The sequence below is a fragment of the Rhizopus delemar genome, genomic scaffold (assembly GCF_000149305.1).
Source record: "Rhizopus delemar RA 99-880 supercont3.4 genomic scaffold, whole genome shotgun sequence".
Taxonomy (NCBI): Eukaryota; Fungi; Mucoromycota; class Mucoromycetes; order Mucorales; family Rhizopodaceae; genus Rhizopus; species Rhizopus delemar.
The window spans coordinates 1,368,500-1,391,860 of NW_027137830.1; the positions used below are offsets into that span (position 1 = coordinate 1,368,500).

General features: G+C 35.1%; 6 protein-coding genes across 6 annotated transcripts; 5 read left to right on the forward strand and 1 right to left on the reverse strand.

Annotated features, from left to right (window-relative positions):
• Positions 1-928: 928 nt before the first annotated feature.
• RO3G_06008 (uncharacterized protein) lies at positions 929-3,255 on the forward strand (the record flags this gene model as incomplete). The annotated part of the gene is made up of 13 exons (XM_067660598.1): positions 929-991; positions 1,046-1,097; positions 1,150-1,256; positions 1,303-1,409; positions 1,457-1,510; positions 1,563-1,597; positions 1,658-1,844; positions 1,891-2,262; positions 2,310-2,718; positions 2,778-2,916; positions 2,976-3,038; positions 3,122-3,171; positions 3,223-3,255. The coding sequence occupies 13 exons, from the start codon at positions 929-931 to the stop codon at positions 3,253-3,255; spliced, it is 1,671 nt and encodes a 556-aa protein (XP_067516699.1).
• Positions 3,256-4,001: 746 nt separating this feature from the next.
• RO3G_06009 (uncharacterized protein) lies at positions 4,002-5,738 on the forward strand (the record flags this gene model as incomplete). Its single annotated transcript, XM_067660599.1, has 5 exons — positions 4,002-4,237; positions 4,299-4,372; positions 4,450-4,585; positions 4,645-4,764; positions 4,814-5,738. The coding sequence occupies 5 exons, from the start codon at positions 4,002-4,004 to the stop codon at positions 5,736-5,738; spliced, it is 1,491 nt and encodes a 496-aa protein (XP_067516700.1).
• A 966-nt stretch (positions 5,739-6,704) lies between these two features.
• On the forward strand, positions 6,705-9,202 carry RO3G_06010 (uncharacterized protein; the record flags this gene model as incomplete). Its single annotated transcript, XM_067660600.1, has 5 exons — positions 6,705-6,800; positions 6,851-6,973; positions 7,028-7,163; positions 7,219-8,672; positions 8,738-9,202. The coding sequence occupies 5 exons, from the start codon at positions 6,705-6,707 to the stop codon at positions 9,200-9,202; spliced, it is 2,274 nt and encodes a 757-aa protein (XP_067516701.1).
• Positions 9,203-10,732: 1,530 nt separating this feature from the next.
• Positions 10,733-12,290, forward strand: RO3G_06011 (uncharacterized protein; the record flags this gene model as incomplete). The annotated part of the gene is made up of 6 exons (XM_067660601.1): positions 10,733-10,891; positions 10,952-11,100; positions 11,156-11,270; positions 11,459-11,539; positions 11,597-11,691; positions 11,873-12,290. The coding sequence occupies 6 exons, from the start codon at positions 10,733-10,735 to the stop codon at positions 12,288-12,290; spliced, it is 1,017 nt and encodes a 338-aa protein (XP_067516702.1).
• A 548-nt stretch (positions 12,291-12,838) lies between these two features.
• On the reverse strand, positions 12,839-14,159 carry RO3G_06012 (uncharacterized protein; the record flags this gene model as incomplete). The annotated part of the gene is made up of 4 exons (XM_067660602.1): positions 12,839-13,007; positions 13,062-13,398; positions 13,448-13,722; positions 13,783-14,159. 4 exons carry the CDS (start codon positions 14,157-14,159, stop codon positions 12,839-12,841), a joined length of 1,158 nt encoding a protein of 385 aa, XP_067516703.1.
• Positions 14,160-18,499: 4,340 nt separating this feature from the next.
• On the forward strand, positions 18,500-19,401 carry RO3G_06013 (uncharacterized protein; the record flags this gene model as incomplete). The annotated part of the gene is made up of 5 exons (XM_067660603.1): positions 18,500-18,526; positions 18,580-18,739; positions 18,792-18,878; positions 18,931-19,071; positions 19,127-19,401. The coding sequence occupies 5 exons, from the start codon at positions 18,500-18,502 to the stop codon at positions 19,399-19,401; spliced, it is 690 nt and encodes a 229-aa protein (XP_067516704.1).
• Between the last annotated feature and the right edge of the window lie 3,960 nt (positions 19,402-23,361).

Below are 23,361 nucleotides of genomic sequence, written 5' to 3' on the forward strand. Positions count from 1 at the left end.
TCAAAGAAGCACTCTTAAGCATGCTAATGAACGTTTGGCTAATATCCCAGTTTACAGACAAAATGGAATTAGACGCTTGGTATTCCAATATTACCATTTAAATCAAACGTCAGATTCATGTTAATAAGAGAAATACTGCTGCTGTTTCCCCTATGTTCAAAGAGGCATTGAGAGTTTGTATGTTGCCAAAGAAGATGCGATACTTCATATCTGAGCATGGTAAAACAAAAACGGTAAAGAGGCAACCAACGTATTAGTATCAGAAGGCTTACTTTTTAATGAAACATCTGAAGCAAATGAAATAACTATTAAAAAAAAAGAAGAGTAATAAAAAGCCTTCCGTTAAGTCTTTTATTAAGTTGTCAAAAAATTGTGACGGTTGCAATATATATTTGTGTAAAGAGATTCTTACTAGTCTACTGTAATACGTTGTTCAATAATATCACGCTCTGAAAAATGACAAGACAGCTTTACACATCAGGGCTTGTGAGACATGATGCACACTGTTATGTAAACTTATTCTATCTTATCATGAAAATGAATATATTATATTCAATGGTACATGCATTGAGATAAAACTGTAAAACAGTGAAAAGAAGCATGAATAAAAATCTTTGTATTCGTGTCGATTGGATTCACAAGCATGAGGCTTTCACTACCCTCTTGCACAAAAATCGTCCTTGATTCACCAAAATAATCTTTTAAAATGCAAAGTTAGGTTTTGCCTGTTTGCTTTCTCTTGTATAGAAAAATTTATTAAAAATAAAAATTAGAAGCGCATAAAGAAAGGAATTGGATATAGCGAATGAAAAATTTTATTACTTGTACTGCACTGTATTTTCATTTCCAGAAACATCATATAATATTTTCTGCCAAAAAAAAAAACTCCAATTTTTTATTCTTTTCTTCTCATTTGTGTGTTTTCAACATGGAAGATATTCAAACAACAGAAAACAAAGCGCAGTTTTGCGTGGAATGTAACGACCAAGAAGTAAACAAGGATAACACCCATAAAAAATTATAGTATTCAACATTGTATAAATAGGCATCTGTATTTTGTGAACAATGCGATGAAGATTTTTGTGAAGTGTGTCATGGTATGAAATATTTGATGATAAACAAGAAGCAAAGAACTCAGATTTTTGATAGCCATGCTGCACAGAACAGGAAGTCGTAAGCTTCATACAGCCAAGAAATTGACAGTTCATCATCCCATCGATCAATCGGTATCCAGTCACGATACGACCAATACAAAAGTAAGACAGTTATGAAGAAATAGAGTTTCAATTAATGATAGTGTAGAATGGCGAAAAGAAGGAAGATGTGCATATGAAACAAGCTTTAATGGAAATGGATGGTACAATCATCAATAGCAGTGGACCTACTTTTGGCGATTATTTAACTAACCGGTAAAGTAACAGCTTTATCTTCGGTTTGCTTACACACATTTGTATAGATCAAAACATATTCCTTTACGTTTGGATTCCAATGAAAGACAGTTACTGAAATTGTAAGAATAGGATAAGGTTGATAAAGAACAAATACTGATACATCGCGTATAGATTAGAAGCTGCATTAAACGTATCAGAATATACTGGTAAATAATACATGAGCCCAATAAGAGTAAAAAACGGTAGTGTACTGATGATCATAATAGATAAAGTGGACATCATTTCCTATTCAAACAAATCAAAAAGGATTGTGAATCAGATTCGTGATTTATGTGCTATTATTTCTGGTTTATTTGTTTCTGGCAACTATAAACAAGGATCTGAGTTCTTTTCAAAGAGAACTTTACATGAAAATGCAGATCTTTTTCAACGTATATTTGAAGTAGGAAGAAGGTATGTATGAAATAGCATACATGTCAAAATACTTATATGCGCGTAGACATAAGATCATGAATCCAGAAAAGATGAGATCCACTTATGGTAAATTGATATATATGCTTATGGATTCTGTTATTCCAGAAGTAGAAGATTATCTTGGTTTCTCTTGTGTGATACCAATCAAGACAGTCTATGATTTTTTAAAGAGTCACGAACTGGTTGACTTGTTGCATGATGATAACATTGTCTTGGCCACCCGAGAAATCACAACTGAATTCAAGACGCGTGAACAAGTGGATGGAGAAGTGTCAAGAAAGCAAAACGCAGTACGTGCTTTATGTGAAAAGTATGCCAACGAAAGCGTTACGAAAGAAGATGTGGAACGATGCATTCTGTCGATTTCAGACAACAATGCCTTTTTGAAAGCCAACAGGTAAAGTTGATTATCCTCCACAGGTAGAAACTCAATCGAAAGCGTAGGGACCCTTGTGAAAAGATGTTGAAATATCTTGCCAAGTATTTCAATCCGGCTAAACATGACGATGGCTATTCATTAGCCATTTCAGCTGGAAGAAATGGACATCGATTGACCCACTCTCACTCGACTCAATATACCTATGTTCATCAATCACTTTGCTTATGGCGTGAGATTATGCATGAGATGTTTATGCTCTGGAATATGGCCGATGAAGACTTGACCTCACGTTCTTCTTATCGTTTGACCAATACCGGACAAGGCCTGAACCGTATTCAACCTTGCCCTCACGTCTCACGAGCGATGCACAAGATTTTGAATAGGGCACAAAAGAAGTGTGGATCGTGGGTTGGCAGCAGCGTGGTTCATTTAGGAGACAAGAACGTTCCGAATTCATTTATGTTTATAGACAAGGTACGTCTTCATGATAATATGGATACATGTATATAACATGTACCTAATCTTTTCTATAGTATAATCAAGTAGCTCGTATTTTAACACCTATTGTGAGTACACTGAATAGATTAGAATCCTTAGACCAAGATCATTCTATTTTAAGTTATATTGAAAAAGAATACGGAAGCATTGAGCAGTGCAGAAAGATCATTCTCTGTAAGATAAACGGATGCATATATTTCTTATAACCTTCTTGTGCTGATATAAGTCATTAGATGATTTCTTTAGACATGGTTTTGATGGGTCAGGAGCAGATAATTACTTTGATGCTGGTAGTTGTATAGATGGAAGATTAACCTCAGCATGGAATTGTAAGCAAGGATGATAATAGCTTGATGTCATATTAATATCTTAATAATAGGGTGTTCTAATATAGAAAAGAAAAAGTTTTTCCCAATTTTCCTGATGACTGTAAGCCTGTTCATAGTTTTTTTTTCTCATATTATAACACATCTTTCTTAGGGTTTCGTTGGGTTTGATGGAACAGAATGGTAGAAGGAAAGAAATAGGCGAGTTTAGAAAATAGAAATAAAAAAAGATGCTTGAAAATATTTGTTTGAGTGTATTTATAATAAGAGAATTGTTTTTTACATGTTAATTGGCTTTACACGTTTTGATCATCAAGACTTACTAGAAATAAAGTAAATGTATACTATTTGATTGCTAAATATGAATATAAAAGAACAAATCTATTAATAGCACTAAACAAAAAAGCAAAGAAGAAAAAAAAAATTACCGTCATACACCAAATATCAAAATCAATTTAATGGCTGGGTGATCAACTATCAAATGCATAAAAATTCCTAATTTTGACATTTCAAATATTATGTCAGCATGTCTTTTACAATTTAAGTAAAATGTAAAAAATAAAATAAAAAAAAAGAGATAAAAGAATATAGAATTGACTTCAAAAGTATATTGAAGAAGACATGTCTTGTTTACCGCAATGTGCTTGCCTTGGATTGAATTGTAAAAGTCTACTCGGCTTTTTTTTTTACCATAAAAACATTGATAGTTATTTTCATATGATTCACTACCACCATTAACCCCACACTATTTTTAATTAAACGATGTACACCATTTCCAGAAATTGAAGTTGCCGTGACTTGTCGCGATGACATATAAATTGTATTATAAAACTTTACAAAATGCGACTTTAATTTTTGGAAATACTTTTGTACACACCCATAGTTCGGAAAAAAGTATATAATAAGCTTGCATTTTATTTCTTTCTTTGCTTTATGAATTCTAAACAAAGCAATCCTCTCGTACGTTATTTAGGTGGAGCAGCAGCCACAGGTCTTCTTGTTCTCTCGGTGATTTATCATGATCGTGCGGTATTTGATGAACATCGAAAAGATATCAAGACACAAAAGGGATGGCCCTTGGTGGGTAATTTACCTTTGATCATTCAGTGGAAGGATCGAATCCATGACTTCTTGTTAACTGGCTTTAATCAATTGGACGAACAGACGCTGTAATATTGCATTTTATTTATCTTTTTTTTTTTTCTTTTGGCTGATATTTCGTCTCTGTAGAACCTTATCTGCTCTTGGTATTCCTCGACATATTGCTACATTGGATCCACAGAATGTTGAACATATCCTGAAGCGTAAATTTCCCTCGTTGCCTTACTTTTTGTAAACTAACTCGGCTGCTGGATAGATAACTTTGAAAATTATATTAAAGGACCCGAATTCCATGGTTCGATGAATGATTTATTTGGCAACGGTATCTTTAATGCGAATGGTGAAGACTGGAAATTCCAAAGAAAGACAGCAAGTCATATATTCAATGTCAAGAATTTTAGAGATCATTTTACAGAGTAAAATATCACGTATACACATGGCAAATAGAGCTTGACTTATTCATCCTCTGCTTTAGTGTCTTTATACAAGAAATTGATATGATGTCAAAACACATTTGGGATAAAGCCGTTGAAGAGCATTCTATTGTAGATTTCCACGACATCATGTTTAAATTCACGCTTGATTCATTTATTCTGTAATTAAATAACCATCCCAAAGGACTTTAGCTAATCCATCTTGTTTAGTCTCGGATTTGGAGTTCAACTCAACGCACTTGGTTCAATAGAAAAAGTGCCTTTTGCAGAGGCCTTTGACGAAGCCCAAAAGAACACCTTCCAACGATTCGTGAATCCTATTTGGCCTGTGACAGAACGTCTGACACGATTCACGATGCCCTGGAAAAAGACGATGCGAGATCATCTGGCGGTGGTCGATGGCTTCGCACGCGGCGTGATCTATCAGCGACGTGAAGAGATGGCTCGAGGAGAGGTTCACGGTGACCTGCTCTCTCGATTCATGCAGGCTCAAAAGCAGGGTGCCGCTTTGGACACAGACGCATTACGTGATATCGTTTTGAATTTTGTGATTGCCGGACGGGACACGACGGCGCAGGCGCTCTCTTGGACGTTCTATATGCTCATGTGTCATCCTCGTGTGGAGCAAAGGCTTTTAGAGGAAATCAACCAGCACATCAAGGAAGATATCAATATTTATGAATCCATCAAAAATATGAATTACGCTCATGCTGTGTTTTACGAAGTCTTGCGTCTCTATCCTTCTGTCCCACTCAATCAAAAGTTTGCTTTAGAGGACGACATCTGGCCAGATGGTACTCGCATCAAAAAGGGCGATTACGTGCTTTGGTGTCCCTATGCTCAAGGTCGATCCGAAAAGGTATGGAAGAATGCTACCGAATTCATTCCAGAAAGATGGATAGATGCTGAAGGTCAATTGAAACGAGAATCTCAAGGTCAGTGGCCTGCCTTTCATGCGGGTCCTCGCGTCTGTTTGGGCCAGAATCTGGCTACCCTGGAGGCTCTGGTTGCTATCTCACTCTTGTTGAAGCGATACAAGTTTACTTTGGTGCCTCAGCAAGAGATTACCTATCAAGTGTCGTTGACACTACCCATGTTACACGGAATGAAAGTGACGGTGCAGAAACGAAATTAAAACTCCATTATTAAAGCAAAACGCACACATCCACACATGTTTTACCTCCTTTTTTCATTAATAAACCTTTTTTTTTTTATTTTCCTATTTATATAATACAATACACTCGTTATGGTATGAACCAGGATACAAATGTGATTATTTCTATATTTAATGACATTTCAACTAGCTTCGATTCATCTTGGTACAAAATAGACAAGGAAAAACTCGATTAGCCAAATGGTATGTACCATACGAAGACGAGGAAAAGATGAAGTTGAAAGGAGAAGTACATAGACTGGTTGCACCCAGAGACCAAAAACACCAAAGTAACTTTGTTGAGGTTAGAAAGCACTTGTATGAAGAGAAAGAATTGCAATTAACACTATTTTTAGTATCGTAATTACAAGATTGTGTATAGAAGATATGCAGGACTGTTCTTTTGTATATGTGTGGATGCGAATGATAATGAGTTATCTTATTTAGAAGCAATTCATTTTTTTGTTGAAGTGCTGGATGCTTTCTTTGGAAATGTATGTGAATTGGATTTAGTATTTAATTTCTATAAAGTAAGTGCTACCATTGGTTAACAGAGACCAAATTGATTGGTTGTATAGGTCTATGCTATATTGGATGAGGTGTTTTTAGCGGGCGAAATTGAAGAAACAAGTAAAAATATTGTATTAACAAGACTTGACCATTTAGACAAGTTGGAATAAAAAAAATACCAGATTTTGATTAACCAATCATATTCTTCATCTTTTCATCATTTTTTTATTTGACACCTTTTTTTGATAAAATCTTTTTTTTGTTCTTTTGTTTTTGATTAAACAATGGAAAACTTAAAGACTTTGATTATTGATAATTATGATTCATATACTTTTAATTTATTACAATTATTTAAATATACAACACATATCGTAGTCATTCGAAATGATCAATTTACTTGGTATTTATTTCATAAGGTTATGCTTATAAAACTAATCCATGATTTTTATAAGGGATGAATTTGTAGTGGACGTATTACCTTATTTTGATAATATTATCATTTCGCCTGGTCCAGGAAGACCAGAAAGACAATCTGTAAATACATTTGTTTGTATTAGAGAATAAACCACTCACTCATCTTTTAGGATTTTGGTATTTGTACACAATTATTACAGGCACAATTAGATCCAAATCAATCCGAGTATCACAGGCCTATATTTGGTATCTGTCTTGGGCATCAAGGCATCGGGCACTTGCTGGGTGGAAAAGTAATTGATAAATGGTGGGTGTGTGTGTATCAGTAGATTAACGTCAAATGCTAGGTAACTTATGCACCAAGAATCATGCACGGTCGAATGTCCCAAGTCCACATCTTGCCTTCAAAGAACGACATCTTAACAGACTGTCTCTCACCATTTTGGGCTGTACGATACCACTCATTGGTGGTAGACAAAGATAGTAAGTGAGATCATGACCATCAAGGAACAAGTGCTTATGCATACTTTCTCTATAGGCTTACCAGAAGATCTCATCTTGACTGGTTATTGCTTTGAAAATGAAGCAGATACAGAAGCACTTTCAAACGCACACTATATTGCAGATCACCCACCTTTATCTGATACCACCAGCCACCGTAATCACTTTTTGAGCCATAATGTAAAAGATCAAGGTACACAGCAAGTGACTGTCATGGCATTTCAGCATCGTTCTCTACCTCTCTGGGGCGTTCAATTTCATCCAGAATCTGTATCGACCGAACACGGTGAACAAATGATGTTGAACTTTCAAAAAGAGACCCTGAGGTGGTTGCATCAGCAGCCAGTAAAAACTGCGCCGCTATCATCCCGATTACTATCTTACTCGGCAGCACTACCCAAGACACATAGGATAGAGCAAACACATGCCTTTCGAGCGATCGTCAAGACACTAGATTACTGGATAGATCCCGGAGAGGTGGCCGAACGATGCAATCCGGTGTGTTGGCTTGATAGCAGCCGAACCAGCTCACCTTATTCTCGACAATCGATCCTCTCTACCGAACCAGCCTTTACGCTTTCCTATACCACCCTTCAAAAGCAGCTCACAGTAACTGACCGTGATCAGGAATGGCAAGAGACGCTATCCGTCACATTCTTTGATTATCTCGCAGAACTTGTGGGTCGAATCGAAAAGATGCCGTCCGATCAGTTCCAAGGAGGGTTCGTGGGTTACTTTGGATACGAGATGAAGCGTGAAAGTCTAGATGGCTATCACACTCCTGCAGAACAGCAATACCCACATCATGGAGAACCAGACGCAGCGTTTCAATTTATAGACAAATTTATCGTTTTTGATCATACCCGACATACCATCTCACTGACATGTCTCGTACAGACAAAGAAGGAAGGTAATGGCTCCTTGTTGGATAAAGCCGGATTTCATCATGAAGAGCAAGCGCTGGCATGGATGGACCACCAAACTCAGCTGTTATTCAACCATAAGCCTATCACCATCATATCCACACCACCTCGTTCTCCTAAACACCAGTCAACGGATCTTGTGCCTGATGTAGAACACGACCACTACCTCAAAAATATCGATCAATGTATTCAATCCATCAAAGAAGGTGACGCTTACGAGATTTGCTTGACGACACGATTCAGATTGAACTTGCCAAACATAAATAATTTCAAAGAGCTCTACACAAAGCACCTCAGAAGAAATAACCCTGCACCCTTCTCAGCCTTGGTTCAATTTCCTAGTGTGTGTTTGATGTCTTCGAGTCCAGAAAGATTCTTGAGCGTCAGTGCAGATCACAAATCAGAAATGAAGCCGATCAAGGGTACGATCAGCCGTGTGTTGAGCTGTATATGTGAAGCAGGAACGTGTGATCAAGGCTCACTGTGTGAGGAAAGAAGGCAACGTGGAGATGAAGAACGAAAGCAGCAATTGTGGCAAGATGTTAAGGAAAGAGCTGAAAATTTGATGGTAATTTTTTTTTTTAAAAAAAAAAGAGTTTCTTTTCATGACTAAAGTGTTTATAAAAAAAAAAGATTGTAGATTTGATTAGAAATGATCTGGCTCAAGTCTGTGAACCAAGCAGTGTTCATGTCCCTAAACTCATGCATGTCGAGACGTATGAAAAAGTACATCATTTAGTTTCAACCATCCGAGGTCAGCTCTATCCAGAAGTTAACAGTGTCAAAGCTCTCCAACGTTGCTTTCCACCCGGCTCTATGACAGGCGCGCCTAAACTACGCGCTGTTCAACTGTTGGATGAACTCGAAGGACATCGACCTCGAGGAGCTTATTCAGGATGCTTGGGTTACTTTTCATTGAATGGCAGTGCAGATTTTAATGTGGTGATTCGAACGGCTGTGTTGATCAATGATGAACTTTCGGTAGGAGGAGGGGGTGCGATTACGTTTTTATCGGATCCTGAACAAGAGTGGAAGGAGACATTGCTCAAGACAAAGAGTGTGGCTCCAAGTGTAAAGGAATTTCTTCATTCAATGTAGAATAAATTTTGTAATTTATCATTGTCACTTTTGCAAACTTGTACTTTATTCTATGATCTATACTTTCTGATATGCGCTTGGTCAAAATAGACTGTATTTTCATCATATTTTGTTTAAAAAATAGCCGCCATTGTTGGAAATGATAAGTGTTTTTTTCTTTTTCAATTAATAAATGATGGCTGACAAGCTTCGATTGCACTACTTGGAGCCATTTCTGCACAAGATACCATTGACATCCCGTTGAGAAAACCAATTAAAATAGCAGGTAGCAAGAAAAGAATAACCGATGGTACTGTTGTAACAACTACTATAAGAATCGGAACTAGAACGGGCTACCTGCAAAACGTGATGGACGTTCTTTATAAAAATGATTTAAAACGACATTATAGTGTCATGGACACTGCTCCTATTCATAAGCCTGTTATCTTCAGAAAATGTATCAAAAATAGAGGACACATATGCGTATATCCCTCACCATGCTCACCTTTTTTGAGTCCTATTGAGGAGTTTTGGTCAAATATAAAATTTGGTGTAAAGAGGGAGTCTTTTGATAACGTAGATACCTGAACTCCTGGAATCAAGGAATCATGTACAGAAGAATTTCTGAAATAATTTCAAGGGTGAATTAGACATTCTGTTTTGTTTTTTGAAGGCTGTTTAGGTTTGGAAGAAAAACTTTAATTTTTTTTACAATAAACACTTTTATCAGAATCCTCACTAAGCTTTTATCAAAAATTAAGTTAAAAGAAAAGGGAGGGACAGGAATATGGTACTTTTTATTTTGTACTCAAGTGTCTCGGTCAAATCTAAGAATTTATTTGAACACAAATTCAAAAGTTTTTTATATATATATTCCTCTTGTGTTCAGTGCTAGTCAATGTCCTCAAGCTTAGCTCTTGGCTTATACATTTCCATTGAGTACATGGGATACTTCTTTGCATATTTCACACCTCTTTTCTGATGTTTGATATCAGCAGACAAGAGTCTATGCAAGTTGTCTTCATTACACCATTTTTTGTTAATGATGTAACCTTCAAAATCAGGTTCAACTTTATATAGTGCTCTGATTATTTTATTGTAATCTGGTTCCAATTTTTGCCAGTCTATTGTGTAAAATAAATCATAGTGAAACTTTGTTGATTTGGCACCACATAGAAGTTCTACAGCTGCTTTATTCAGTAGAAAGTTTGAGTATTCAAAGTCTGTGGGCCAAATGTCTTTATCTATCAGAACTCTTGTTGCTATTAAACTTTTATTAAACATCAATCACACTCCTATAGTAGAGAGAAAAAGGGTGTATTTACAAATTCAGAAGTATTTTTTTTTTTTTTTTGTAAAAGGAGGATTTTATTTAGGTACAAATTCAGAAGTAATCAATAAACCCTTTAGGCAAAATGAAAAAATCAGTGCGCAAAATGAAACGTTCCGGTGCGCAAAATGGAAAGCTCCGGTGCGCAAAAAAAAGTTTTAATGCGTAAATTTATAGGAAAAAACCAACCCTTTTTTTTTTATTATTTACAGCTTTACAAAATGACTGAAATGTATCCTGCAACTGATGTTAAACCAAGCGATTGTTTTCAAAAACTATGTCAGGTGATGATCAGTGAAGGCTTGAGTAGACAACGAATAGAAGATTTTCGAGTTATTTTACACATGATTATGTTGGAATGTTCAAGAGCCAACATTGAAGTATATAACTTTCTCTTTAAAAATAACAGTTGTTTTATTCAATCTCGATTTTTGTCGTAGACGGGTAAAACCTGGGTATTTGAACATGTCCATTCAGCAACACAAACATTTGCTTTTATGGAATATTTTTTATCTTTAGCAAAATCTCGATCTGGAAAAGAAGAAAGATTATACTTGATCTATCTAGTCAACGACCTGTTATATCACGCGTAAATTGTTTAGCTGTGTATCCTTACACAAGTATCTTACATTTTTTATATATAGGGCTAGAAAACAAATGACTTGGATGCGAGATGCCATGTTGCCACTTCTTGTTCCTTTATTAAAGCTTGCATATGAAGCAGCAGAAACAGACGACCAAAGAGCAAAAGTACTCAAGGTAAAATACTTGCACATCTAGGTTTTCTTTTTTTTTTCTCATATGTCAAAAATAAGTGTATTACCTTTTGGGGTGATAGAGATATCTTTGATCATGAAACCTTGGTTCAAATGAAACAAAGTGTTACAGGACCTACTTTGTTTCCTCCACTTTCCATACCACAAACGTCCTATACTCCTCCATCACAGCCATTACCTATCAAAATACAAATGATTCCTCCTTCAAGGCCCTATTTTGAACTACCGGCTGGTATCATGGCCTCCATGCAAGTAAGTTTCACAAACAATAATAATAGTAAACATGCTCTTACATCCTCATAAAAAAAGTGTGATGAATATTATAAACCTATTGATCCATCAGCCATCAAGGTTCCTTTCCCTCGTCCACCTCCATGCCCAGAATTATTGGCTGCCATTGATGTGTTTTATTCTGGATTGACGCTATTTATACAAGATGACCCTGTCTTTGACGATACGGCGCCCATGGATCCTCAAGGCTGGGAGAAGGGCTATCTGGATAAATTTTATGAAAGAATAGCTTCCAGAAAGAAAAAAGCAGCAGCAGCAGCAGCACCACCACCACCACCACAACAACAACAACAGCAACAACAAAACAGCAGCTATAGTCGAAGTCGAAGCCGAAGCCGAAGTCGCAGCTACAGCAGCTACAGTAGTCGCAGTAGTCGTAGCAGCAGAAGTCCAAGTCCTATCTATCACGGACGTCATCGAAGTCCATCTAGAGATCGATACAAGAGAAATCAAAGTCGAGATCGATACCGAAGCCCCTCCAGAGAACGCCGCAGAAGTCCCTCTCGAGATCGTTACCGAAGTCCCTCCCGAGACCGTTATCGAAGCCCATCTAGAGAACGCTATTTATCCCGAGATCATCATAGCAAGAATCGTCCAAGTCCTCCTCCTAATGTTAGACGATATCGCTCACCTTCACCATCTCCACTTCCAATTCCTATTTATCCGTCATCATCCTCTGGTCTTAATACAAACTCAAAACATTTGGGTTTAGGAAACCAAACTGCAGATGAATATGCTGCATTTCGAAAAAATAAAAGTCAATCATATAGTCGAAGAGAACCACCACCACCACTTATTTGTTATAAATGTGGAAAGGTAAGAAGAGAAAACGCCCTAAACAAAAAATGCTCATGTTAGCATGTGTATAGCCTGGTCACTTAGCAAGAGAGTGTGATAGTCTTTAAATAACATTTGCTGGAAAAAAAAAACTGTATGACAATAAAATCCTTTAGGTTATGAATTTGTTTTGTAAAGTTTTTAATAACGACAAAAAAAAGTATATATTACTTTTTTTTAATCGAACTACTCTATGAAAATTGGTGATGAAAGAAGATTATACTAAATAAATCATTTTGTATATTCTGCAGGTTTTATTTTTATGATGCCAGCTTTCGATTGAAGTTGATCTTACAACCACACCTTTAAGTCATTTCACTAGTACATGCTTTAATAAATAGAATTATCTTGCAGGATAGTAATGAAAAAAAAAAATGTTTCATTTTTATACAGCATTATACATAAAAAAAGAGAAGGAATAATTCAAGATGAGCATTCAGACACCTCGTCAGAACCTTCCAAATAAACGCAAACATTATCAGTAGTATTTGAAGCCTTTGTAATATCAATACCCGAAAAAGTAATATCAGAACAGGGGCTTTCGATTGAACAGTTCACATTGACAATAGGATTACCAAGAGCAGAGGCAGTACTAAATAACACATGTTGATTAATACATTATATGCCTATGATAATTATTTTTTACCCAGTAATATCTTTAAAGTGAATGCTACTGATATTTAAGGAGTTGTCATCATTTCCATTACAGTACTCAATCACATTAGGATCACAGTAGTGAGTGGTTACAAGTATTGGATTATCCACATTTTGAAGTATGATATCATTATAATTGATATCTTCAACAATACCCTTTCCACCAGCCCATGTCTTGACTCGCACACCATTCTCACAATCAATACAGGTACTATTACGGAAATTAACATGCTTGACATAATCTTTTCTACCACCAATACCAAGAGATCCAATACTGTAACCGTGACCTCCTCTGCAAGTAACATTAGACACAATTACCTTTTCAACGTCTATTGTACAATGTCAAAAACCTAGTGTATTACAAACTATTCGCATTACCTTCTTTGATTGCCACACAATCATCGCCTATAGTTAACATAGAGTCCCTGAAAGTGATACCTGAGGAATGATAAAGATCCAAAGCATCTGTATTTTTAGGAAGATAGCTATTATTAGAGACAGTATGGAGAGTAAAATCATGAAGAACAAGGTTTGTTGAATTGGTTACGTTCAAGTGAGCCCTGGGTGAGTTGATGATGGTAAAGCCACCAATGATGGAGTCGTTGGCCGCGATACGAAGTACGGAAGGAGCAGTATGGTCCAAAGCATCGTACCTAGAGAACTAAGTTGGTATCCACCCAATATCCCTCATATATATATATATATAAAGTTACCAAGCTTGTCCATGGCCATTAATTGTACCACCACCATACATCTTGATGTGTGTACCCTTGATTTGAATATAATAGTCCCCATTTCGATAAGACTCCTCACGAGCAGGTAAGTGAATCGTTCCAGCAAAGTTAATATTTACGTTCTTGAGATCTGAAGTGGTAACAATGCTGTTCAATTGGTATGAGCTGTCCTTGGGAAAGACAACAGTACCACCTGTCTTACACTTTTCAAAGGCTTCAGCAATTGTGATGGCATCATCAGAGTCACTATTAGCTACGATGCATGTGTTGGTGGAAGCGGTAGAGGCATGCTTCACGCCAAAAGAAAGCAGTAAAAGAGCAGCGATAGGTGACGTGAAAGAGATAAATCGGACCATGATGGCTGCTTTATTTATATATGCTTGACAAAGAAAAAAGAAGTAATTAGTTCTTCCTTATATACTGATCGGAAGTGCTCACAAGGCACAGACAGGATTTTCAGTAGACATCTCATTTGAGACAACCGTTTTTTCAGCATTAAAACATTTCTATATTAGGATGCAATCGAAAACAGGAGAATTTTTAAGCTCGAACATAAATTTTCCGATTATAGTTTTTTTCAACTTTTCTAGTCATAAAGATCATAAAATTATCTGAATATTATAGCTGACGAATAAATACGAAAGTAAGTTAGAGTAAAAATATTCGGCAACATGTATTAAGAAAAACAAACATGAACATTAAAAGGCAGGCAATAGCACTTTACCATCTCTAAAATACACATTGTCCTTTCGAAGATTAAACTAACTGTTTAAACTGATTAAAAATTCAAGCGTAGCGTGGAACCATCTCTGTAGATACTGTTTGTATATATTTATTTATGTATTGGCAAACTTTTACTCTTCAGTATCATAACTAAATTATTCCATCATTTTCAGACAAAGAAGGATTTTGCGGGTTTCAAAGCTGTTGTTTTACACGCTTATGTTCGTACTCAGAGGAGTGTAGGGCTCGATAATGTTATATTCTACCAGCTCTATTTGGACACTTACCAAATCATTGGTATAAATTCAAGTGTCGTTAAGAGCAACTTATGTGCTTTGAGATTTGATGCTTGAAGCGATATATCATCAGAATTAGAGCATATCCATTTTGAAGCTCACTTGAATCACTATTAGAGTATTTGGTCTAATATGGACTATAGCCAGCATTACCGTTTTTTTTTTTTCCCTTGGCAGATTATATATGACCATATGACTCTAGTTCTTCTGATTGTACATTATTCATCTACAATCTATTATATAGTGACACTTGAAATAGTCTCAACCTCTAAGCTTTAATGGAAAATCTTTTCCTCATAGACAATACCTTTAGAAAAATATTAAGCTAAGAGTACTATTGTTCCTTTTTTTGGTATAAATACCACATTAAAATGATGGCAGATATGTGATGGTTTTATGCAAATTAGTGTAGCTCGTCCTTTGCACTACAATTAAGAGTTACACGGGTGATTTCATTCAATCCTATTTTTCAAACTACTAATTGTACGTCCGCAAGACAACTTTTATGTACTGGATGGAGCCATTTCTGCTTTTCGTTATAAGTTTTGATGTCGAATAAAGACATAAAATCATAATGGGGCTTATTACGCGCAATTATAAGTTTATATATGGCTTGCTTGAAGTTAATGTAAAGTGAAATACTCTATTGACATAGGATCCATCTCACGCATAATGGCCAATTTCTGTGTGTAAACATTTGAATGGAAAGTACGTATATCACACTACTCCAATTTTTGGGATCAGTAAGTTGTGGAGGGTAAACGGCTTGCGTTTTCTCATCTTAGATGCAAAGCACTGTGACTTGTAAGATTATATGCCTACTTTTTTTCATTTGCCTAATCCTTCTTTTGGTTATAATGTTTACCAAGTGAAAGAATCTCATCAACAAAAGTAAAAAAAGCGTGGATTTATGCCATGCTAGACACTGCTTATAAAAAGAAAACTACTATACTTGAATCTTTGAGTACACATATTATAATTTTTCATAATCTAAAACACGCCTATCGTTTCCCAAAGTATTCCAGACGGATACCAGTTCGGACAAAAAATAAATTATTTCCGGTTTCCCCACATTTTCTATATTGAGACGATTTCCAGCCGGATAGATTTTATTTTCCGGTTCCCCACATTTGCCTAATTGAGGATATGGTTTACAAGTAATTGTTTTAAGTTTTCTTTTTCTATGTTCGCGTCGGGATATTTTCCTATCCCTAGAAACATGCATAGTAGTACATGTGAAATAAAGCACAAGTCCGTGAGAAATAAAGTACAATCTCATTTAGATTTTTGTCAGGAAGATATGTGTATATGTCTGGTCTTTCATTGAGTGCAGCATACATATGGCCAATTTCGAACATAGTTTCATTATTACCTCTATTTATGCGACTATGTCTACATGGTCATGTCATAATCAAGCTTGGAATGTATCTTAATATACTGTTCAGCCAAATTGTTAAATAGCTAGAAGGATGTAAAGAAACTCTATAGTACGAGAATGCTGTTATTTCTTGTAGACATCAAGAGCAACAGCATTTAATATTATGATTTATGGCTCTTTTGATCCTCAACAGATAATTGTATTGCAATATGGTTCAAATTGTATAGAACATATATTTAACAAACAAAAAATTTAATTATCCGTGTTCATAACATTTGTTTATAGACACATTGACTTTAGTGTTTTATCAAGGCAGTTCATATTATACTGTGTATGCTCCTCACCAAAGTGATGTTGTTGTTATTACAGCAAAAATCTAATACTTATTATCGTGTGCCTTCTCTTTTTAGTGTTTGACATCCTATGTGAACATAATTCGTTTATTCAATCAGATTTAGACTACTTCAATCTGCTTAAGTTTTGAGTATAAGAGATAGAACTCTCCATGCTTTACAGCCATAACCTTTTGTTGTTATGCTATTATCTTATACTTGACGAGCTCGTAGCAGAAACAGTAATGATAAAACATTGATTTACACGTTCATTAATTCACTGCATGGATTTACATCTTTCAATTTAGGCATAACTTTAATGTTAAGCATATTTAAAAAGAACGACAAATGATCTTCTATAGTGCTAGGCATTTGTAGCCGGTTGTGCATGTTGAGACATTGAATTGTGTGCTTTTTTGCCAGCGTCGGATTTGGATGGGAGGGACAGGGACTGGGTTTGCCGCCAGGCAGTCATCCAAGACGCTATCCTATGCATCGGCTACGTTCTTTTCGGATCATCGGCAACCAAAGGATTAAATCAAGTAAGATTGTTAGTCGATAGCAAGAAAGCAGTTTTGAATTGTTATGTTGTTTTTTGGTAATCTAGACTTTGTTGCAGAAATTGTTTCTTGATGGCCTTGAAAGTCTTGAGACTGAGCTCTTCCACTGGAGGAGGTATGATTTTCCAAAGCGAGGTCTTGGACATTTTGTACCATTGTTGATATCCGTCATGTTGTATGTGTGGCATAAGTTTTGTCAGGAGAGCGTCTTCAGGTAGCGTAAAAGATCGAAAGAGGAATTGAGCTTGGAGTATGTTCATTCATTCTTTCATTGTTGGCAAGCGTGATAGGTGGCGCAAAACTCTAGTTGAGGCTCGTTTAGATGCACAATATGTTCGTAGTAAGCATTCATTCTGAGCATCTTCGGGTGCTTTTATTTGGGAAGCAGTTAACCGATTGACCTCTAATCCATATTCTAGCCGAGCACGTACTATTTGTGCATAGAATCTAGTGGATAAAAACCTGTCGAAACCATAGTGGTTGGCACCCACGGAGGTCAATACGTTCGTCAAAGCAAATACTTCGCAAGCATTATGTTCTATTAGTTCTTGTGAGTTGAGATAACCACCTGGTTTAAAGGGAACTCCAAGATACGAAAAGGGATGCTGTTTGCATAAAGTCTGTTCATAAAGCTCATAGCTCAAGCCGTCGTTCATGTCACTTAACACCATGCATTTAGATGGGCTCCAATGGAAGCCGGGTGAGAAACTGTAATCTTCACAAATTTTCAATAGCTTTGGCAGCAAAATAAATAAATAGAATCCGCAAACTTAGAGGGCAAAACCAATGTAAAAAAAAAAAAAAAAAAGGTTGGTGGTGTACTGTGGCTCTGAAAACATGTTTTTGATGGATAGCCCTTTTAGCCAAATGAAGCGGCTACTAGAGCTACTATGCTCCTTTGCAGAATACATCAAGAAAATCTGTAAGAAAAAATTTAAAGACAATAATCAGATATCACATTAATTTTATACTTCTATTCTATATGTTTAAATGTTTTCTTACAATGGCGTCTAAAGGCAGCATCCGAATAAAATTCTCATACGCAAAAAAAGGGGTGTCTAGCAAAAACAGCAGTAAAAAAAAGCCTGAGATATACAAATATAACATTATATTGAACAAAAGAAAAAGAATTTGATTTGTAACTGAACTATATTAATCAACAGTTTGAATTATTATCTTTGAATATGGTCATTTGGAACACAATAATAATGTATAAAAGTAAACAGTGCTTTGCTATTAAAAGTAAGGTAAAAAAAACAATACTTTATTGTTGTAATAATAGTTTATGTGCTAATATCAACTTAAGTTTAAATCTAATGAGTGGAGTCCTTTGTGGTATTTTACGAATAAAAATAACACAATAAAAAAAAATGGCTTTCAGTCACACAGAAAATATAGTCTTTTTTTATGAAGATCAACGAAAACTTGGTTCTTGTAATTATAATAAACATCCTGTTGATTTGTAAGTGAATTATGTATATATATAGGTGGGCGACTTGGTTGCTTTAGTTCCTTATAAGCCAGAGCATGTCTTGAGATACCATGAATGGATGAAGTCTCCCTTTCTTCAGGAAATGACAGCCTCTGAGCCCTTGACATTAGAAGAAGAATATGAAATGCAGCAATCGTGGCATCAAGACGAAAAAAGTAAAGTAAATAATATTTGCGCGATAGGTGTTTGATAACTAACGCTTGTTAGAGCTTACTTTTATCATCACTGCTTTGCCTACTGATTGTCCTGTTCAATTGAAGAATATTCCAAAAGAAGAAGTCAAAGATAAAACAGGTAAGCAAGTCAACAATGAGCTTTTGTACTATGAAATTGACCATGGGTGTAGTCATGATTGGCGATGTAAATATTTTTTTTAACGATCCTGACGATGATTCAACATTTGGTGAAATTGAGGTTATGATTGCTGAGGCCGAATATCGAAAGACTGGTCGAGCCAGGGAAGCCTTGAAGTTGATGATGGGTTTTGGTACTTTAAAACTGATATTTAGCTTTTTTTTTCATGCTAACTTTGACATTATTAGCAATGGTAGAGTTGGGCTTGAAGACTTTTCATGCAAAGATTTCGCTAAAGAATGAACCAAGTATTCAACTATTTAAATCTAAATTTGGGTACTATCCTGTCTCTGTTTCAGAAGTCTTTCAAGAAACAACTTTAGAATGGTCTTTATTAGAGAGTAATGATTTAGATGCTTACGGCTCAAAAGCAACCTCTGAAGATCGTAAAAGAATTCTAGCTGTACAAAATGAGATACTACATTATTATGAAAGTCATGTTCATTCTATGGCATATGAATAAATAGGCTTTCTTATCACTTTTGTACACCTAATACATACATACTCTAGCAATCATCGAGGATAATCATTCTTGAAGGACTCTTGCCTGAAGGATAGACTAGACTTCGATGTATGCTAAAAAAGCAACTTGTTTAACCGTTTATTTATTATCAACCTAAAATTTAAATATCTGTGATGATGATAGTGAAGCTATAAAAAAAGATAGAAAGCCTACTAAAGGCTATGCATTTGTGAAAGAAAGATATATTAAAAAATATTTTTGTACATCTGCTAAAGTCATTCCTAATGATTTGAGAACTCTCAAATCGTCTATCTAAAAAAGAAAGACCATTTGCTGTTCCGAAAAGTCCGACTTGAAGCAAAACCTCAAAAAAAAATGTATGCTGTGTCTATGTAGAACGGTTTTCATTTGATCGTTTCAATTACAAGCAAAGAAAAGACTTCATCATATTTTTATACTGCAAAATGAAAAAACAACATGATAGACTCTTTTTTTATAAGTGGTCTACACTTTATTCCGAAATTGTTGGTATACTTTTGAGAAAAAAATTCGTGCAAATAAAACAAAATAAATGGTGCAAAAGTAAAAGTAAATTTAGGGTAGAAGCAGGAAAAAATGTTGAGCAAAAGTAGAAGAAAAATTGGTGCAAAAGATAGAATAAGGATAATAGCAATAATGAGTACATATACAAAAGAAAAAAATTAGTAGGTAGTTTTTGTTCCTTTGTTCATAGAATTGATACTAACAATGTTTTTGGGTCATAATATCATTTTAATTAATACCATTTTGATTAATTGTGTCAGCAATAACATTATGAGTAGAGAAATAAAAGTTAGATATTGAAAGGACTCAATAGAAACACTTGTTAATAGATTGTCAAAATATAGAATACCTAAATAAATATTAAGTCATTAACACCGATCTAAAATCTAAATAGCAAAAAGCTACGATTATTCTGTATTAAGACAAAGAAATGAGTATGTAACTTCTCAAACTAGAAGTAATAAACATACACAAGGAATAATTATTTTCTTCTATTAAAAAGGTCCTATTACTTGTAACTTGTTTTGGTTATCAATTCTCTTAAAGGATTACAATAACATTGCTTATTGATTGTTATGGAATATATTTAAACAAAGCTAATGGCTAAACATAATTATGAATGTATCAATAAATGAATAGAACTAAATGGTCATGAGGCGCTCTGTAGCATGATAGAAACATGGAGGAGGCTGTACTTTTGCAAATATATATCCAAGACAAGGATCAAAACAATAATTATTTTGGGTACTATCTCTCTTTATTGTGTAATAAACATCAAAGAAGACCAAGTGAATTAGTCCCTTCGAAGAAGAGAAAAGTAGCAGGCGGTACTCAGGCTGTTGAAAATGCCAAAAGGGGAAATGTAACTAGATACTATAATTTCATTGCAAATGCCGTTGATATTTTGTATAAGCAAGGGTGATTGAAGAGCAGCTACATTGTTATGGACAATACTCCTATTTACAAGAATACTGATTTTAGAAAATAAATTGAGCAATGCTGCTACTGTTATGTTTATCTTTCGGCTTACTCCCCTGGATTCAATAAAATTGAACAGTTTTGGTCAGTTTGTAAAAGTAGGCTTAAAAGAAAAAAGCTTTTGCAGGAAGAGACATTGCTATCTAGAAGTGAAGATGCATACAGCAGAATACTTTTGAGTGATATTCAAGAATTTTGCATATATTCGGCTGCTAGGTTCGAAGACTGTTTGAACCGTAAGCCAATGTAGTATTCTTTTTTTTTTTTCGTGCAATTCATGCACCAATAAATTTATAATTTAAATGAAATTGTTTCTGAGTTTGAATCAATTTTTATCTTTAAATCACACGAATTTTTTTCTGTAGATGTTTGAATAATTTGTGAAAATAGTCTATAACAAAAAAAAATAACACTTTTCTGCATAGTCTTACATGCTTTGGTACATTTGAAAGCTGTATTATACTTAACATGAAGATCAAACAATTTCATATGAAAAGTAGCAACATGCAAAAGCGCTTGTTGCGCCATTTAAACAAGTGCTGAGTTCCTAACTTTTGTTAAGCATCTTTTTTTTTTTTTACTTTTTTTTTAATCCAGCAACTCATCAAGATAACCATACTGTTTGCAAAGGTGCAGAATGCTTACAGATTGACGATTAAGGTACGATAATACTGCAATATAGGAAATAATATGAATCTGATAAAGATAAATCAGAGTCAGAATTTTACTTTCAGACAGCGACTGCGCACGGAACTCAATTCATGAACATGTAAAGTAAAAAGAAACCCTTATTTCTGGTCTGCATGCATGAAAATACCTAATGTTGTGTGTAACATATTGACAAACACTCAGATCCTTTTAGGATAGAGTCATTTGCAATCTACAACAACATGCTTCATAAAAATTGACCGTCCCAGTTCATTAGTTGCATGTATTTGTAACACTGTAAGTATCAGATAATGCTACATAATTGGATAGCACTCCTAACGTAACACAAAATCACTGATTACGATTTACTAAACTGAAAGCGCCATACAAATACACTACCAGAGTACCCATACTCTTTTTTTTATTTTGAAAATGAATCGAATAATTATTGGTTCTGTTCATTCAGAATTTGAACTCCAAAGTTATTCTTTTAGTTTTAATCATTTAAAAAAATTCTTTTGTCCTAGTTTTTATCAGATTGTCTAGCTCCTCTGTTTCATATCAATGATATACTGCTTATCTTCTTGCAAGCTGTCTCAATCCACTTATTAAATGCCAAATGGTCCTTGCAACATTTTTTCTTGTATTTTTTTTATCACACAGGTTTTTATCTGAACCTAAAGTCTCTTGTCTATTAGAATTTCCTTTCTATTACTCTCATGCATAACTCTCATAGTGTCGAATAAAAAAATTCTATCCTTTTACCAATCAATTCACCCCCATAATATAACATTAAAAAAAAACTTTAGGTTTTCTTTTTTCATTTTTTGTTGCAAGGATATCTGCATTGGAGCTCGCAAACACTACGCAACACATGCTTGTGCTATAGCTATGATATATTGACTCTGTATCCCTACATATGACATCAAATACCTTTGCTGAGATAGCGCCGCTTTTAAGCAACTCTGCTAATAAATGGAGCAATGTTAAATCTGGCGATTCCCTCTATGTGACAAATGCCACAACTCAAATTAAATTCGGCTTGGCTTTCTAACAAGTATACCTTGAATGACTTTTTAACTAATGAAAAAATAAAGTGCTTCATCAATTTGCTTTGAAACTTTAGCATCATCAATTTGTCGAATGGATTGGTACCATACTAAAAGCATGGACCGTTCCTGTGTGTCAAATGAATGAGTTTAAAATTCATTCATTTCTATCCTGCCTGCCCTGTTGACAGTTCCCCTTCTTACGTTTCAGTCAATGTCTGCCTTCAATTCAATCGGGACCCGACGTTTCCAAAGAAAGGTTCCTCAATGCCTTGGCATTCTGAATATGAAAACCAATGTAGCTTTTTTGCATAAACGATATTGTTTGATCGTGTTTTTAATATCCATTAGGCCATTGTACTCACGAACGTTGTCGATACATGTCTTTTGCTTCTATTAATAAGCAAGATTAATCGCAGATCGCTATCCCGAATTTTTCACGAGGTGTTATTTAGCACGACTTTCGAGTAATCTTATCTTACATATCGCAAGGGTTTCAGACAGCCAAGGACCTTCAATAAAGCACATGTTTTGTATCTTTTTTTTTTTTAAAAAAAAAAAGTCGTATTTATAAATTTTGTCGCGTTTTTTTTTCTTTTTTCGTTAAAAAAAATCTTTGCATCATTGATAAATACTAGGACCTTGAATCGAGTTTTTATACAGACATCTTTATCAATGCTCATTCAAAAAGGTACCTTGCCATGTTGTATTTTCCATTCTCTGACGAAATCTGTACTACCCA